This window comes from Xiphophorus maculatus, chromosome 9, assembly GCF_002775205.1.
Source record: "Xiphophorus maculatus strain JP 163 A chromosome 9, X_maculatus-5.0-male, whole genome shotgun sequence".
Classification (NCBI taxonomy): Eukaryota; Metazoa; Chordata; class Actinopteri; order Cyprinodontiformes; family Poeciliidae; genus Xiphophorus; species Xiphophorus maculatus.
Window position 1 is genome coordinate 4,612,998 of NC_036451.1, and position 15,793 is coordinate 4,628,790.

The 15,793-nt window shown below is 36.5% G+C and overlaps 1 protein-coding gene across 6 annotated transcripts in view; it reads right to left on the minus strand.

Moving 5' to 3' along the window:
- Positions 1–564: 564 nt before the first annotated feature.
- The window catches only part of sgip1 (SH3 domain GRB2 like endophilin interacting protein 1), a 57,844-nt gene continuing 42,615 nt past the window's right edge, over positions 565–15,793 (minus strand). For 3 of the 6 annotated variants that reach the window (XM_023339502.1, XM_023339499.1, XM_014470573.2), the window contains 10 exons: positions 15,439–15,592; positions 14,188–14,247; positions 10,212–10,271; positions 9,218–9,329; positions 8,364–8,519; positions 7,193–7,328; positions 6,891–7,093; positions 6,503–6,567; positions 6,204–6,368; positions 565–5,348 (listed from right to left, as the gene is read on the minus strand). In XM_023339502.1, coding sequence (XP_023195270.1) covers positions 5,326–5,348; positions 6,204–6,368; positions 6,503–6,567; positions 6,891–7,093; positions 7,193–7,328; positions 8,364–8,519; positions 9,218–9,329; positions 10,212–10,271; positions 14,188–14,247; positions 15,439–15,592 — 1,134 coding nt within the window. In that variant the 3' untranslated portion in view covers positions 565–5,325. The remainder of the gene's footprint in view (positions 5,349–6,203; positions 6,369–6,502; positions 6,568–6,890; positions 7,094–7,192; positions 7,329–8,363; positions 8,520–9,217; positions 9,330–10,211; positions 10,272–14,187; positions 14,248–15,438; positions 15,593–15,793) is intronic. The other 3 variants (XM_023339501.1, XM_023339500.1, XM_023339503.1) reach the window with 3 other exon arrangements.

The following is a 15,793-nucleotide window of genomic DNA, read 5'->3' on the forward strand; positions in this document are numbered from 1 at the left end:
AATTTATAGCTCTAAAGGTAATTGGAGGCACATCAGTGGATGAATTTTAAATCAACAACTCACACATATTGCCTTTTTGTTTGACATATTAAAACAAAAAGAAATATATCAAGCTATAAACAGAGTATCTCCACAAGTCTGATTCATCTTTGGGTACAATTTGCAGGCCTTGAGGGGCTACATTCATCTGTTCAAATAACTGAAAATGTTGATAGAAAATGTGTTATTTAACTCCAGAACAAAAGCAAAAGACCTTGTGAAGCTGTTGCTGAGTTTGGTATGACGGTGTTACTCAAACTGAAACGAGTTTTGTCAGAACCTCAGTTGACAGCTGGCTCAGAGAAGAATTGCTCTGAAAGTAATGCAAAAAGACAAATTACAAAAGCAACCAGTGACAAAATTTTTTACTTTTAGAGTTAAATCAACTGGATAAAATCTGAAATTTCCTAAATAGTATGAACATTACTTTTAGTGAAATTAGATTTAAACTGAAATACCTGTTTTTCTGCACAATCTTCAGGGAGAAAGAGATAATTCAACAAAGACACAAAGTGACACAAAAACAAGCATCCAGTTATACTTTTTATTGGTTTTGGAAAGAAGCAAACTAATTTTTTCAGTTTATCTTAGCGCTGTTATGTTCTGTACAAACAGCTTGCACATGAGTTTGAGGTTAACTGCAAAGAACCAAAAAGAAGCATCCTGGCTTCTCACAAACAAAAAAGCCACTCCCTGCTCTCTTTTCAACATAACCCAAGGTAAGTGACACTCAGCACAACATGTCATTTCAGTACTACCTATCACCATAGATGCCTCACTTTTTACTGCATGCTCTGCATGCAATAACTACAGGCAGAAAAATTCATCACTGGGACGAAGAGCAGAAAACTGCTCACATATTTCAATTTTATTTTTCAATTTTAATTTAAACCAATTAAAGACTTTGGTTGTGTCTTTCAAACTAATAAAAAGCTTAAGCTATTGAGTAATGACAATTTAAAATGCTTACATGATTAGCGTTGCATATTGCGGGCATTGGCAGATAATGCTGTAGTGACTGTTGCACTGAAAATCTCACAATGCATACAAAAGATAACAGAGTCCTGTTGGACATGGTATCTATTCAACATAAATTCTATTATTATCAGATGAAGGTTTCACTGGAAGCTAAATGGCACCAATCAGTCATCTTACTTCAAAATTCATCTTCTATGCTCCCTTATATTGGGTCTGCACACAAAAACATAAAACATCTGCAAAAACCCAAAACGTTTGAATTTAATTGTGCAGCCCAGCTCTTTATTCTCTAAATATATTTACAATGCAAACTATATTCAGTCAAAAGTACTTCATAAGTCAAAATTATTAGATTTACAGATTTGTTTTCCCCTCTAGAGTTAGTCACGAGTCTGTGATTGGTTACATTTAGCAGAATGCAGACAAACAGTACACCACATACAGTTTTCAGTCCCACTTCATACACAGACTTTGTTCTTCATGTTTCAGAGCATTCAGGAAGTTGAACATAATCAGCACAGTGTTGTTGTTCTCACATTAAACAATAATATATTTTTCTGCATTTTAAAAATATTCATCTTATTATCCTCAACACAGGACTGACTGTCCGGGGTACACACACACACGCCCCCACACAAAATACAAAAACAGAACAAAAATAGAATTTTGGTCTACTTAACCTTGCTTCACACCCTCATTCAAATCAAGTCATCTCACAGAGACCATTACATATATGAAAATTAAAGCCATGAATTCAAGCGCTGGCATGATCAACTGGGTGTGCTGCATAAGGTTTATTCTGGGAATTTGATACCATTGAGACAACTGGTATCAGGTGAAAAGTATAACTGGTAAAAACCAAAGGCTAGTAGTGTCTAGTAGTACTTTTATTTACTGGATTAAAGTTTCTCTTTTACTTGGAGGGTACAAGAAACAAGCTGGTCCCAGTAAACTTATTTGCAGCTGAGAAAATATTTGTTTTTTTTTTATTGTTGTACATGTTATATTTGTAAGAAACTGCTTGACATTTTGGATTTGTTAATACTGCCATCCATTTGCCTTGGAAGTTGGATGTTGAGTGTATTCAATTTGAAAGCAAAAATCTACAATTGCAAATTTGTAGTTCTTGTATATGCATGGCAGCCATATTGGATTTACATACTGGATAGCTCAAGGAGGTTTGACTTTCTAAACTGGGAACTCCAGCTTCAGGGGCTGCTATTTAAACCTAGAATTTACCACAAACTTCTTGTTAGCTTATCTTAGCATAAAGACTGCAATCAGGGGGAAACAGCAAATGTAGCTATATTCAAAAGTGTACAAGTCTCAGGTTTCATGAGGCTGTAGGGAGATAAGAGTAACCAGTGCTGATGCTAATAAATGCTTTCTAACAGTTTTTGACTGTTATTAGAAAAAATATGTAATATTGTTTAATCTGAGTAATCTATCTTATTAATCAATTAGTAAGACATGTAAAATTAAAGGGAATCTTGTGATTTTCTACAGCTATTTGGTAAGTGAAGGGGATTCACATAATTAAAATTTTGAATCAGTAAAAGCTTGAGCCAGTTGTAACAGCGCCAAAACTTGCAACAGATTTGCTGAAGCAGGGCCATTTGAAGGAGATGGATAAAAATGATCTTGGTTTGATTAAAAACAAGCTGCATAATACTAATCCACATAAAGAAACCTCTGAAGCTTTATTAAGGTGCAGGTTACACTTTTTCATTACGATAGATTGATATCTTCAGCTAAGAAAAGAAAATGTTTGAGTCTTATAGGTACTGGCTAGGAAATATTTAATAATTATATATAAACAGTCTTTATGCTAAGTGAACAGTCCCCAGGCAGATATAAAAGGTAATGATAATTCTAAAATGTCAAACATTTCAGTGTGTATATGTAAGTTTTACTCTTTGAAAGTTCAGTTGCTGCAACCAACTAGCTTTAATACGGCCTGTCCTATGGTGCTCACACATGACATTCAACTGCTATGTGGCAAATCCATCAACCTGCAGGTGGAAACTGACTCCAACATCTTGGACAGAAGACAGTAATGTTAAGTTTGTATGTGTTTTATCAACATAATTATGTTTTCCTGAACCATTATCCCCTTAAAAACTAATGACTGTGAACTCCCAGTCTACCCTGGGTTGTTTGCTGTGTGTTTTGCCTGCAGTGCAGTTTATGTAGAAAAAAGTCACTTGACTCAGTCGTTAGTCTGCAACTCACAAGTGTAGATTCTCTACAAAAATGTTCTCATTAAGTACTTATTTTTCAGGAATGCAAACTATAACTGATTCTTATTTTACAGCAACTTCTCTTCGTCTTATATAAAGTCATTTCAATCTCCATTTGAAGGTGTAACTAAAGAGTTTCAAATGTACTCTACAGCTGCAAAAGCCTTTAATTATATTTATGGTAGATGAGCAATAAACAGAAGTACTCTGCTGTTATAACCAACATGCCTGATATTTTCTCAGTGTTTTACTTGGACACAGTATTACAATTTCCCGAAACTCTGAGGAAACATGACACATTATCAGACATATGATAAATTAAATCAATGCCATGTGTCTTAAAATAACATTGCACACATGCAATCTTTAAAAACATCTAATTAGTTAAAAATAAACATTCTTATGGTGGTATAATTGCTTTTATTGTGCCTCAAAACAAACGCAAAACATTTCCACATAAACAAATTAAAACACAAAACACCTGTTTTGGTTTAAATTTTTACTCTGGCAGATCAAGTTAAAATAGAAGTGGGTTAAAATAAATGGCTCAGAAAAACTACTCTGGACGTTGGAAACACGACTTTTGTTGTGCCCTCATTTACTGCTTGTAATGCTAAACAGCCCCTCCTACCTGATTTCTAAGCAAGTTGCAGAAAAGTTGAGCTGATTCGATTTACAATGTGAATAAATGGCTATTGCCAACTGCAAAAGATTCTTACATATGTGCAATAGAAATGATTGTATAAAAACGATGAATGGGTGAATAACCTCTAAAGTAGGTATAGAAGGGCTGGCTGGTAAGCATGAACTTTCAAAATAAAACGTACACATATAACTTTATTGAAGTGTGGACTTCTAACTCTACGATAACACTGCTTTCACAAAGCATAACACGGCATCCAGGAAGATATTCATCATTTTCTTTAAATTGCCCCACGACCCCCACCCATATATAGCTCAAATCTTCTGTTGCACTTGAGTTAAAAAATTATATCTGAAATAAATTCAAAAAATTATACCTTATACTGTACACAAGGTTACCCAACTACACAAATAACAAAAATGCAAGAGAATTCAAATATTTATACATTTAAGGGTTCCAAGTTTGTGATACCATTCAGATTCTATTCATATACAGAATCACATGTTTTATACAACAAATCATCATCAATAAATAAAAATAGAACGCTGTCATGTAACTCTGGTGTCTAACACTGCTGTTCTGGGAACAACAGAAAGGCTATCTGACAATACAAGGAAAACACCAAAAAACGCCCTTTGAGATACATGTTAAAATGACACTGTACAATTCTTTTGTTCTGACAGGAAAACCCTGTTTATTTTTTATTTAGATTTTTTTTATTTTCAACCAGTGAACTGACTCATCAATGCAGCTGCCTAACACTTCTCAGTATAAATGTGCAATTAAGAGATAGAATTATCTGATTGTTGCATCAAACAGGATGCAATTGAAAGTCATAAGACCCTGTAGTACCAGTATGTAATCCTTGAAAAACTATGTTTATGTAGCTACATGAATTTGTTTTTATTAGATTGTTTCAATGCACTGACAACAATCATTAACTAAAGTATGTTTGCTCTGAGGTTTGTGATTTAGCATAACTCATTTCGTACTGCTGTATGTGCTGATCCAACTGTGTGGAGTGAGATGTGTTACTGCGAAAAAGTTCTTCACAGACCAAAGAAAAATGCTCTGTCCAAGTCTTCTGTCAGGCAGCTGCAGTGAAACTTTAAATAACACCACCAAACACTGACCAGAGGAGGATGAAGACAGAGGCACAGACTTTAGAGAAGGAAAGAACCCATGTGTCTAACTGCAGCAACACACGTTTTGTATGAGATGAGTACAAATACTATAATTACATGACGTGAAACAGTTCCACAATGCTATATGCAAGTTATACAATACTGCTGAGTAGGCTGCAGACCTGTCGTGTGGGTTCAGAAAGAGTTACAGGAGTGTCTGGTTTGGGTCTGTCCTCTGGTCGCGTTGCTAAGCTTGGTCCATGACAGTCGTTCAGTTTAACAGTGCTGCTCTTAGTGGGGGTCAATTGTCAGCCAGGTATTTTCCTGAAAGATACAAATAACTACTGCTGTTATTGGGTCATTAATGCAATATTTGAGTCACAGCTGTGTTGATTCTGTAGCACGACTGCACATGTGCAGTACACAGTGTGTGTGTGGAAAGATCCATGGCAGCCAGACTGTGTATGCTACAGTGGTAAATTGGTTATACTGTGTATGCTACAGAGGTAAATTGGTTATTGGTTATAATGGAGCAATGATGATTGCTATCCAATGACACTAGGTTTTCCTATGCTGATAAAACAAAAGTCAGATACACAATAGTGTGACAGAGGTATTAAAGTCGCATGAAGAATGTTTGTATCCAAAAAACACCCCAGTGCACAAGTTATATTGAAAAATGTAAGACAAAATGTCTTGCATTCAAACACATATTAAAACAGGTGTTTTAACATGATAAAACATGATAAAAAAAAACAAAAACATATAAGCTTAAGACTAGAGGTGGGTGCATCGGTCCAAAATATTAATAACATCAATACCAAGTCACTATCAGAATTGGTTTCAGATTCTCGATTAATTTCATTTTATTTTTAAACTGTAGATTTTGTTTTCATTAGCTCTCAAATTCTAACTTTTTTGAATGAACAAAACTGTTTTGTTTTTGTGTTGTTTCTGTTTATCATATTAATATATTCTGATAGTTTTGTAGTCAGAAGTTTGATGTGATCAAGCCTAGATAATAATAAAAAAAGATATCAGTGTCCATTTACTTGGTTACCTAAAAGTAGCTAGATAGAACTGATAAAAAATAAATAAAATGTAACTATGGAAGCAAAGCCTATAAATTAAAAAAAAAAGTTTCTGTGTGGATAAACTTTTGAATGCAGAGAAACTTACCTGCAGCAAACCTCTTTTTAACTAGAGAGAAGCGATATCCTGGTCCAGCCAGTTCAATGTCACATCCTGACAGGTTGCTGCCCTCACTGGTGAACTGGACTGCCAGTGGAGCCGGTTTACTGGGACCCTCTGTTAGCTGGAAGCGTGCCAATAGGGACCCCACACCTGGGCCGAGAAAATAAATATTGAAAGATACAAGAGTGATACATTGATATAATTATTTCAGATAAATGTATATTTTACTTCTGAAACAGAATCTGAATATGGGTAGAAATTCATCTCAAAGCTGTTAACTATACCTCCGTTTTCAGATTTCTTAGAGATATCAGGGATCTTCCATAGGATTCTTTGCTGCTCTCCATTCCTGTATAGATAGAGATGGAAACATAGAAAGGACATTTATTTGAAGCCTATAGAAAGCTTCAGAATTAATGCTAAGATTTAACACCTAAAGTAAATAGAAGCCTTTTTTCAGCAAACTGGTATTTGAATAAAATCTTAAATAATGTAAAGAAAGTTTGATGTTTTTTTTCTTTCCATTATTATTTAAAAATATTAATGTGTTTTATTTCATGTGCACTTGAACTTCCTAAAAGAACATAACCACATTGTTTCAACAAGCTAACATCTTTAGGTTGTAAGCTAGACAGTGTGTAATAATCAACTAGTTTATGATTTGGCACATACCATACAGCAGGAGGTAGGACAGCTTGTAACTTTGAAACACCTCCATCGATTGGGACGAGAAACTGGACGTTGTTAAGAGCCATCGGCGTAGACATGGCCTCCCCGTTATATTTGTAGTCTATCCTCAGGTCAGTGCTGGTGGGTTCACATCTCCAGCTCACAGCCAGGTTCAGAGGAGCTGACTGGAGGCCATTCGTTGATACCTAAACGCAGACATGTGTTAAGTATTGAGAGAAATACATTTCTTATGAAAATGTATTTCTCTCAAAAGGACCAAATGTTTGGTCTCTGGCCAAGCTGACCTGATACTTGAGCATGTCGACATTATAGTACGTTGCCTGCGGCTTCTGCTCAGCCACCTTCTTTAGATGAGATATCAGGTTTGGCATATTCACCCAGAAGTCCTTTGAATCAGCCTTAGATTGCGTGGTGGTGTCGCTGGTTGGTGGAGTAAAAGAAAGTAATCACATCACAGACAACACACAGAACAATTTTGATTTTCAAACACAAAAAGGAAAAAAAGCAAGGCAGTGTTTGACGGCAGATATAAAAAAGTACCCAGAAGCCTATTACTTTCATCAAAAATTGGCCTAGAATTGTTTTTTTTTTAACTAACTTGGACTGCCTCACAATAGGTGCCTCACCTATTGGCTTGGACTGCCTCCAAGCCAATAGGAGGCAATGAAGTAGGAGTAAATGAATTCATTTACCATTTCATTTACCAATGAATTTGGTAAATTCATTGGTAAATGAATTTCCATTCATTTACCAAGGAATTCATTTTCATGAACCAAATAAATGATTTCAATTTAAAGTCAAATTGATTCATGTTATTGCTTCATCATTCATTAAAAATTTCAAAGCAAAATTAACACCACATTAATAACTACAATAGTTTAGTTATAAAGGTAACTAAAACATTTATTTTTTTATAAGTGAGGGGAACTTGTTATAGCCTTCATGTAGCACAGGGGGCAGTGCTACATTTCTCTCTGACTGGAGAAAATGCCAGCTACTTTGACATTTCTCTGGCATTTACTTAAAATACCTTTAAACTATAGGAACAAAAAGATAAAAATTTTAAAGATTTTAAAATTGTAACTTTTTAAAACTTCAGTACATCTTGACCTCAGTGGTTAACAAATGGTTAGTTAATGACAATCCAATAGACAACTGAACATCAGCAAGTGCAACATTTGCTATTTCTAACATCCAATATAAGCTTTTATTTCACTAAATCGACAAGTGTTGCTGGTAATGTTAACAAAACGTGTAATGCAGGGTGTGTCTAAAGGTTTAATATGAATTTAGTGAGGTTTAGTTCATTTATTGCAGTCATGTTAAACATTTAAGCTAAAATAATAAAGTTAGATGATAAGGGCCTCAGCCTTAAAGGCTCCTTGCTTCACAGAGATACTGTCTGAGGTGAAAAGGTGTCTGAATAAGGTGGTGAGTTTACGGTGATGGTATTACCAGCAGAGCAGCTGGGGGTTAGGCAGGACATGCTCCAGTCGACTGTAGTTGGTTATGCTGAAGGTTAGCACGGCAGGGGACGGGTTATTGGCAAAGTGCCGTGTGATTCCTGCCGGAAACGATAAAACCATCTCACCTATGACCTTCACAACACACCTGGAAGAAAGAATAGAATAGAATAGAATAGAATTCAACTTTATTGTCATTGCACTGTCACAAGTACAAGCAACGAGATGTAGTTTGCATCTATCCAGAAGTGCTCTACGAGATATAAATATTTATTTACAGATGCACAAGACTATGTATGTATGGACTATAAGGGGTTATAGCAAGAGATATAAGTCACAGATAAACATCACCCAAATAATTTGTAACATTCTTATGTTCTGGCCCCTCTTTGATATTCTTTTAATAATACATCTGAATTTTCACTGCTTCCAGTACTGTTTCTGACTGCATAAAATTCAAAGCAACAACATCATGAGTAGCAAGCTAAATTAAGAAAATAATAAAACATATTGTTTAGCCCACAGTAAAGCAGTGCAAACACAATCATGACCAAGCCTAAAATAAATCTATTTGCCTACACATGAGGCAAATAAATACAAACCAAAGCTATTCCAAACGCAACTTTACGCACGCTTTATAGCAATGCATAGTTTGCTAAAAACTTTCTTCAAGCTAATAGTTTCCTTTTACAAAAATCTAGGGATATTTCAATAGCTGTAGATGGCATATTGAAGCCAAACCAGAGACATGCCACTTTTAGTAAATAATATGAACTATTATCCTTTACATCAACTCCATGAACTGACTAAACAACATCTTTTGATGTTGTCAAATTAAAGACGTACTTGCTGGGGTCTGCTCCTTTAAAAAAGGAGTTGACAGTCTCTGTGAATGCCGCGGCCACAGGAAGTGTGTCCTGGGCCCCCATAGTGAGAGGGCTCGGTCCTCGGGAGCAGCCTAAAATCAGGACAAAGCAACACAAAAACAGAATTAAATCTAGCATGAAACATGGTGAACAAATGACCACATGAATTTAAAACCTTATAGTAAATAATCATTGATGATTTAATCATTTTTAAATTGAGAGCAGATATGCAACTAAAAAGTTCCAGGCCAGGACTTTACACTCTTCCAATCCAAAAGTGCAAGGATGAAATGAAGACAAAACATTTATAGATGACATTGAAATGAGATCAAATGAAACATCACACATTCATAATGAATAGAAATACCAGTGTTAGTATGGCTGAACAGCAAATTACACACAAAGATGACACATTTCTCTCTGCTTTTTGACTGAGAAATATCCCCTTTACAAAGTACAATTTCATTTATTGGCACAATTTGTAATACAGCGATGTTTGCTTTTTTCCCCGAATAAGCATTGCTAGTTGCAGAAGATGATAACAAGGCAGACTGAGAAAAAGACAAGTATTTGCATGCTTATTCCAGATGTACTTTATAGTTGCAGCATTTTTGACAAGGTCATAGAAAACTATATGTAACCAAATAAACTAGAAGACCACCAAGAGGAAAAGTAATTATAAATAAATTAGCAAAGTGCACAAAGAAAGATGAATCTTCAAGAAGGAAAGTGGAGATGAAATGAGACCGAACAATGTCAAAAGAGAGAAAAAAATATGTCAAAAAATACATTTTAGTACAGAGAAGGAATGCTCAGCCACATATTTAGCATGGTGAGGGTTAGAAAATGGAGGATCTTTAGAGGGAGGAGCTTAAGGAAAAGGGAAGCGCAGAGGGTAGGGCCAAGCTTGCACGAATGAGACTCAGAAGAGTGTTTATGTGTGTGCACGCTTCCCTGTTACCAAGGAAACTTACCTTCAAAGGTTAAATAAAACTTCCCTCTGTCAAACCAAACAAGGGATGGCTGGTCATTCTCTGTGTTGGGTGGAGGGGGGGCAGTGAAAGGGAGGAGGTAGAGGGATGGTGGGAAGTGGGTGAGAAGGGGGGAGAGAAGGACAGAAGCATGAGTCTCACATGGAAGGTCTATCACACGTCACGGTGAAGTGAAACGTGGAGGGTGAGGGCCGGGTGAGAGGAGAGACGGAGCGCTGAGACACTACCAGGACACAACATGTGACGAGATGGGAGAGACGCATATTGGCCAAAAATTGGGTGAATGAGACAATGCGGGTAGACATAGGGACAGCCAGGCTTGTGCTGCTGAACGTTGGTCAGGATGGATTTCAATGTTGAGTTGAGCTAAATAGTAAAAGGGACTGTGGAGTCTCAACTGATCAACACTATGATCAAAACTGAAAACATGAAGCAAGCGGACAAATTTTTATCTGTGGTATTTATAGTGTTTGAAATTTACGCAGATTGGGATGTGCTGTGGTAGCGCAGGGGTTAAGCACAACCCACATAAGGAGGCCTTAGTCCTCGTTGCGGCTGTCGCAGGTTCGATTCCCGGCCTGGCGACCTTTGCCGCATGTCTTCCCCCTTCTCTCATTACCCACTTTCCTGTCAAGTAACTATCAAATAAAGGCCACTAGAGCCAATAAAACCTTTAAAAAAAAAAAAAAAAAAAGAAATTTACGCAGATTACATTATGATCACTAATGTGTTCCTTTTTGCTGACAAAACAACTTTGATCTGTTGAAACATCAATTCTGAAGACTTCTAAGGATCTTAGCAGTAGATCCTTCAAGACTTTAAGTTAAGATATGGGATCTGAAGGGATCTGCTTTGTTTGTCCAGACCATCAAATACTTAACTGAATTGAGATCAGGGGAATTTGAAGGTCTAATCTTAAACCATTTCTGACCTTGCTGAAGCAAACCACAGCTACAGGGGAATGCAGTTTTCATGTAAGCAATACTAAGGTAGATGGCAAATGTCACGTTCCACCAGAAAATTGACCAAAGGATTGGTAAATTTTCCAGCTGGTGAAGCCAGCCCTCAACAGCTGGCTTCTTTCTCTAGTAAAGCCCACTGCCTTGTTGCAGAACACATTCATCCATTGCTTTGTCCAGTTCTGGTACTCACATATCCATTGTTAGTGGTGTGGGTGGTGGACTGGAGACAGCATGGGCATCTTGGCTAGTTTCATTCATAGCAAACTATAAAATGCTTTATATTCTGACTTCTTTATGTCAGAATAAATAACAACTTCTCCAGCAGTTTAAGCTACAGCAACTCAACTTCGGGTTGGACCTTGTGGATCAGCCTTCACCACACACTGGCATCAATAAGTCTCAGCTGCCCAAGAACATGTTGCAATTCCCTCCTTGAACTCCAATTTAAATCAATCACTACTGGGAAGACTACACAAGAGCTAAATCTTGAAGATGCTCTGACTCAGTCATTCAGTAGTCACAATTTGGACCTTTTCACACTCAGCTAAAGCTTTACATGATCCCATTTTTCCTACTTCTAACACGTCACTTTGGAGGACCAAAATGTCCACATGCTGTCTGGTATTTCCCACCAACTAACATGAAGAGGCAATCTGTGTTACTCACTTTCACCTGTCCATGGTCATGATGTTGAACCTGATCAGTGTATACACCTTTCTGATGCCATTCAATGTTTACATTATCATTAGACTACCATCTTCACATTATGAAACATGGATGCAATGAACTAACACAAGCTGCAGATGGCAGTCATGAGACCAAACCACAAGAAGAAAAGGTGGAGAACAGAAATCCACATTTCAGGCTCTGGAAATTGCTTTGAGAACGAAGGTCTGTTTAAAAAGCCCTAAAGGTGTGGCTAAACTTGAACATGTCCCTTCGCAGAGGGAAACCCCAATAATGACATGTGTCCCATTTAAACTTTTTTTTTTGGTCCACTACTTGCCAAGAGCAACACATTATCTTAATAATTATTTTAGAAACAATGTGGGAAGCGAAAACATGATATGGAAATTAAAAAATCCAAACCACATTACAGCTTTACTCACAGTTTTGCTTATAATGACGTCATTTTCAAGTGAAAGTCTGGATAGTTTGACCGTTTGAAGTGGCCAAACGGAAGTAAAGTAGAAATATTAGAAAAATGAGCAATAAATTAGGAAAAAATGGATAATAGTGCTTTGTTCTGGTTCAAAACAGTGTATTTGGTATTCTGGAGCTTAATTAGCAACACATATTAAAAACAAACAAATATTTTTGGGCAAGATAAAGATTTTGTATAACTGGAAAGGCTCTTTGCATTAGTATAACAACACCATGAAAAATAATATTTAAAAATAAAAATAAAACATTTCTTAATCCAGTCCTTATGCTCAACAGCAGGGCAAAACCTTGGTTTTTGTTCATCATCCGTTTGTTGTGGCAAATCGCTGCTAATGAATGAGTGAGCCGACTAAGAATGTAGGGTGGTGGAACAAAATAAGCATAATCCATTATGTGGAAAACACAATATGTCCTTCGATATGTTTGAAAGGGTTCAAAGGTCTCTGTTCCTGGAGAGTGAATGAGTGGCAGGTGTGAAAGGTGGAAGTCACAGATCAAGGCACCTCAGTGAGATTTTGTAAACTTGAGGCTTGTACTCCAGTTGTAGAGAGACAGACATGAATACAAAACAGCTGCTTGTCTAATTCGACCTGATTCTCATGCCAGACTTCAAACCAGACTCTAACACAGTGCGTGAGAATGTGTGTTGTGAATGTGTGTGTGTTTGATGATCTCAAGAACCCTCATATGAGGGGCCCTTCAGACAAGCTCACACAGAAACCCAGCACACACACGACACTCAGAAACATTTCTGGTGTTGAATACCGAGACAAAAGGAATCTGGGAGAGACTTTGCTGCACAAGAAAGGAATCTCTTGAAATATGAGAGATAGGAGGCTACCATGGTGACAGGGCAAGACAGTCACTGCACAGTCATAAGACAGAGAGAAAAGTCTCAGGCAAACAGATGAATGGAGAAACAAATATTTCTTTTAACTTGTGTGATTTAACCAGGTTTCATTATTAGCTGCATTGTTGACCTGAGAAATAAACAGGATGAGAAAAAAAAATGCTACATTAGTGAGATAAATACTAAAATGTCTTTAAATATGTGGTATGAGAGCAAAACAATGACTGAAAAGCAAAAGGCATACCATGAATTTATGGTATCTCTTCACATTAGAATGAAGAAAACTGATGTGGATGAAAAAAAACCCCAAGGTATTTCAACAATGGCAAAAACATGGCCTTTTTACAATTTGATACATATATTTGATCCAAAACGCTTAATGTAATGTTATAAGCTGAGAGAGTTGGAAAAATGGCCTGCTTTTATTGTTAAAATACCTTAACTTTTCACTTGCATTCATCAAAATGGCGACATAACACTCTAGAATGGCCTTTAAGGTCCTCAACCAAGATCAATCTCAGCAGAAACCATCAAACAGAAAAACTCACAGAAGAGCACTCCAAACCCACACTTTATAAAATGCCACGCAGTCAATATGAAACCAACGCCTTTAAAAAAGCACTTAATACTCACAGTGCCAAAAGGAAGTTTACATATGTTGACCATGTGCATGTACATTATAAATATTAATGAATGGATATACATGGATACATAAATGGATGATACAGCAATCAGCTGGAATGATAAAGACACATATTTGATGGGGTCCAATGTAGACATTTTTTCTCCACCCTTCAAATGTCAGTGCGCAATTTGCTGAATGAATCCAAAAAGCTGCATTGCCTGTTGCCTGGCTATTAGTTCATATTTATTGTAGTGGTAATACATTATTATTTATCAATGGATAAGTTATTGATTTTATATCGACTCCTATAGCATTCCATATTCCCCCCCCAAGTGCTCCGTTGGAGTTTAACTTTACCTGCAAATGAATCAAAGTGCCTCTCAAAGGTGGGCAGTTTGTCTACATAAGCATCATCTTCTGATAAGCCAAAGAGCAAACAAAGGGACAAAACAGCGAAACAAACAAAAGAAGAAAGAATTTCAAATAAAAGCACAAAAATAAGCGTACAATCAAGCATGTAAATAGAAAATGGAGATCTTAAATAAAAAGCTGTGGAAAATGTCAAAATTAAAAGCAGAGAAACTGAAAAGCTTACAGGGGTTTACCATTAAATAGAAGGTAATTTTATAGACAATAGGTAATGACTATAAATTGCCTAATTATCATACAAACAGATTTGCCATTACCCAAAGGTACCGAAAAAAATGAATGAAAGCTAAATCAAGGGACATAGCCATGACTGGTTGAAATGTTTGGATGCTTTAATGGGCCGAAACAAGTCTGTGAACCTCAATGCAGTTAAGACCAATGAACCAAAATTTCTTCACAGCGATGTAAGATGGATAAAATAAAACAACATTTTATTTTTCTAGCCTAAAGGTGGTTTTGCATTTGGTGTAATTAGTTTCTAACACATAGCTTTTCCATTTTGGTATTATCTTTGTATAATAACTAATGACCATATAGGATGTTTTTAAACACCACAGGTAACAATTACATTATTTAGAAATCTGGTCTGATCCTTTATGCATTCTTCAAGCAATAGGTTCTAAAAATCTGTTTGAATAAAATCCACCTGCAATCAGGGACTTTTCTGATTTTATATAACTCCCGCTGCTCCATGGTGTTTATTTTTTTCATGCTGCTGTGACTCAGCCATGTTACAGCCTACTGAGATTAGCTTTTATCCACTCACAACTCTGCACTGCAGGCTCCTTTACACAGACTCTAAATTTAGATCAAGGAATATGAACTGGTCTATCGTTAATTCATTCAAGAATGTTTGCGAGTGAAAATCAACACTCTGCTTCATATTCTCACCTATCGCTCACGCTCAGCATGCTTGCAAGTGCGGAATTTAATCAGCCAATTGACACAAAATCTTTTTTTGTCAAGAATTTCTTCTGTGAAAATGTCAAGTTTCTTAACACTTCAATTTAAATAATAAGAAAGTAAAAGGACAAATTGATTCAAACAAAAGGAGCAAGAGCAGAAGGCAAGTTCAAAAATGAATAAAACATTTAGTGTTACACAAGTGCAGGTGAACTATTTCTCTCAGTTTTTTTTTATATTAGCAGAACCTTCAAACGTCAGAACTGGTTCACACACCTGACACAGACACACACAACTCCTTGCTAACAGTGGGTGTGGTGGCAGCACTCAGGGAGTTGGTGGAGGAGATTGAAGAGGTGCTCTCAGCTCGTGCCAACGGAGCAATGGGAGGGGGACTCGCCGAGTGGATTGGTGGGCTGAACGGCCGGTTCTAAAAATAGACACAAGAAAAAAAAAAAGGCAAAAATTAGGTTGATATTGACCTCTAAATCAATGTTTAAATGGGGTTCTGCTTGGATAAAAATATGAAGAAGTGTTTATCTTCTTATGTTCAACCTCTGCAGGATTTCTTGTTTACAACAGAAGGTGGAAGATAAATGAGTAAACTCCCACGTAGATTTAGAACTGATTT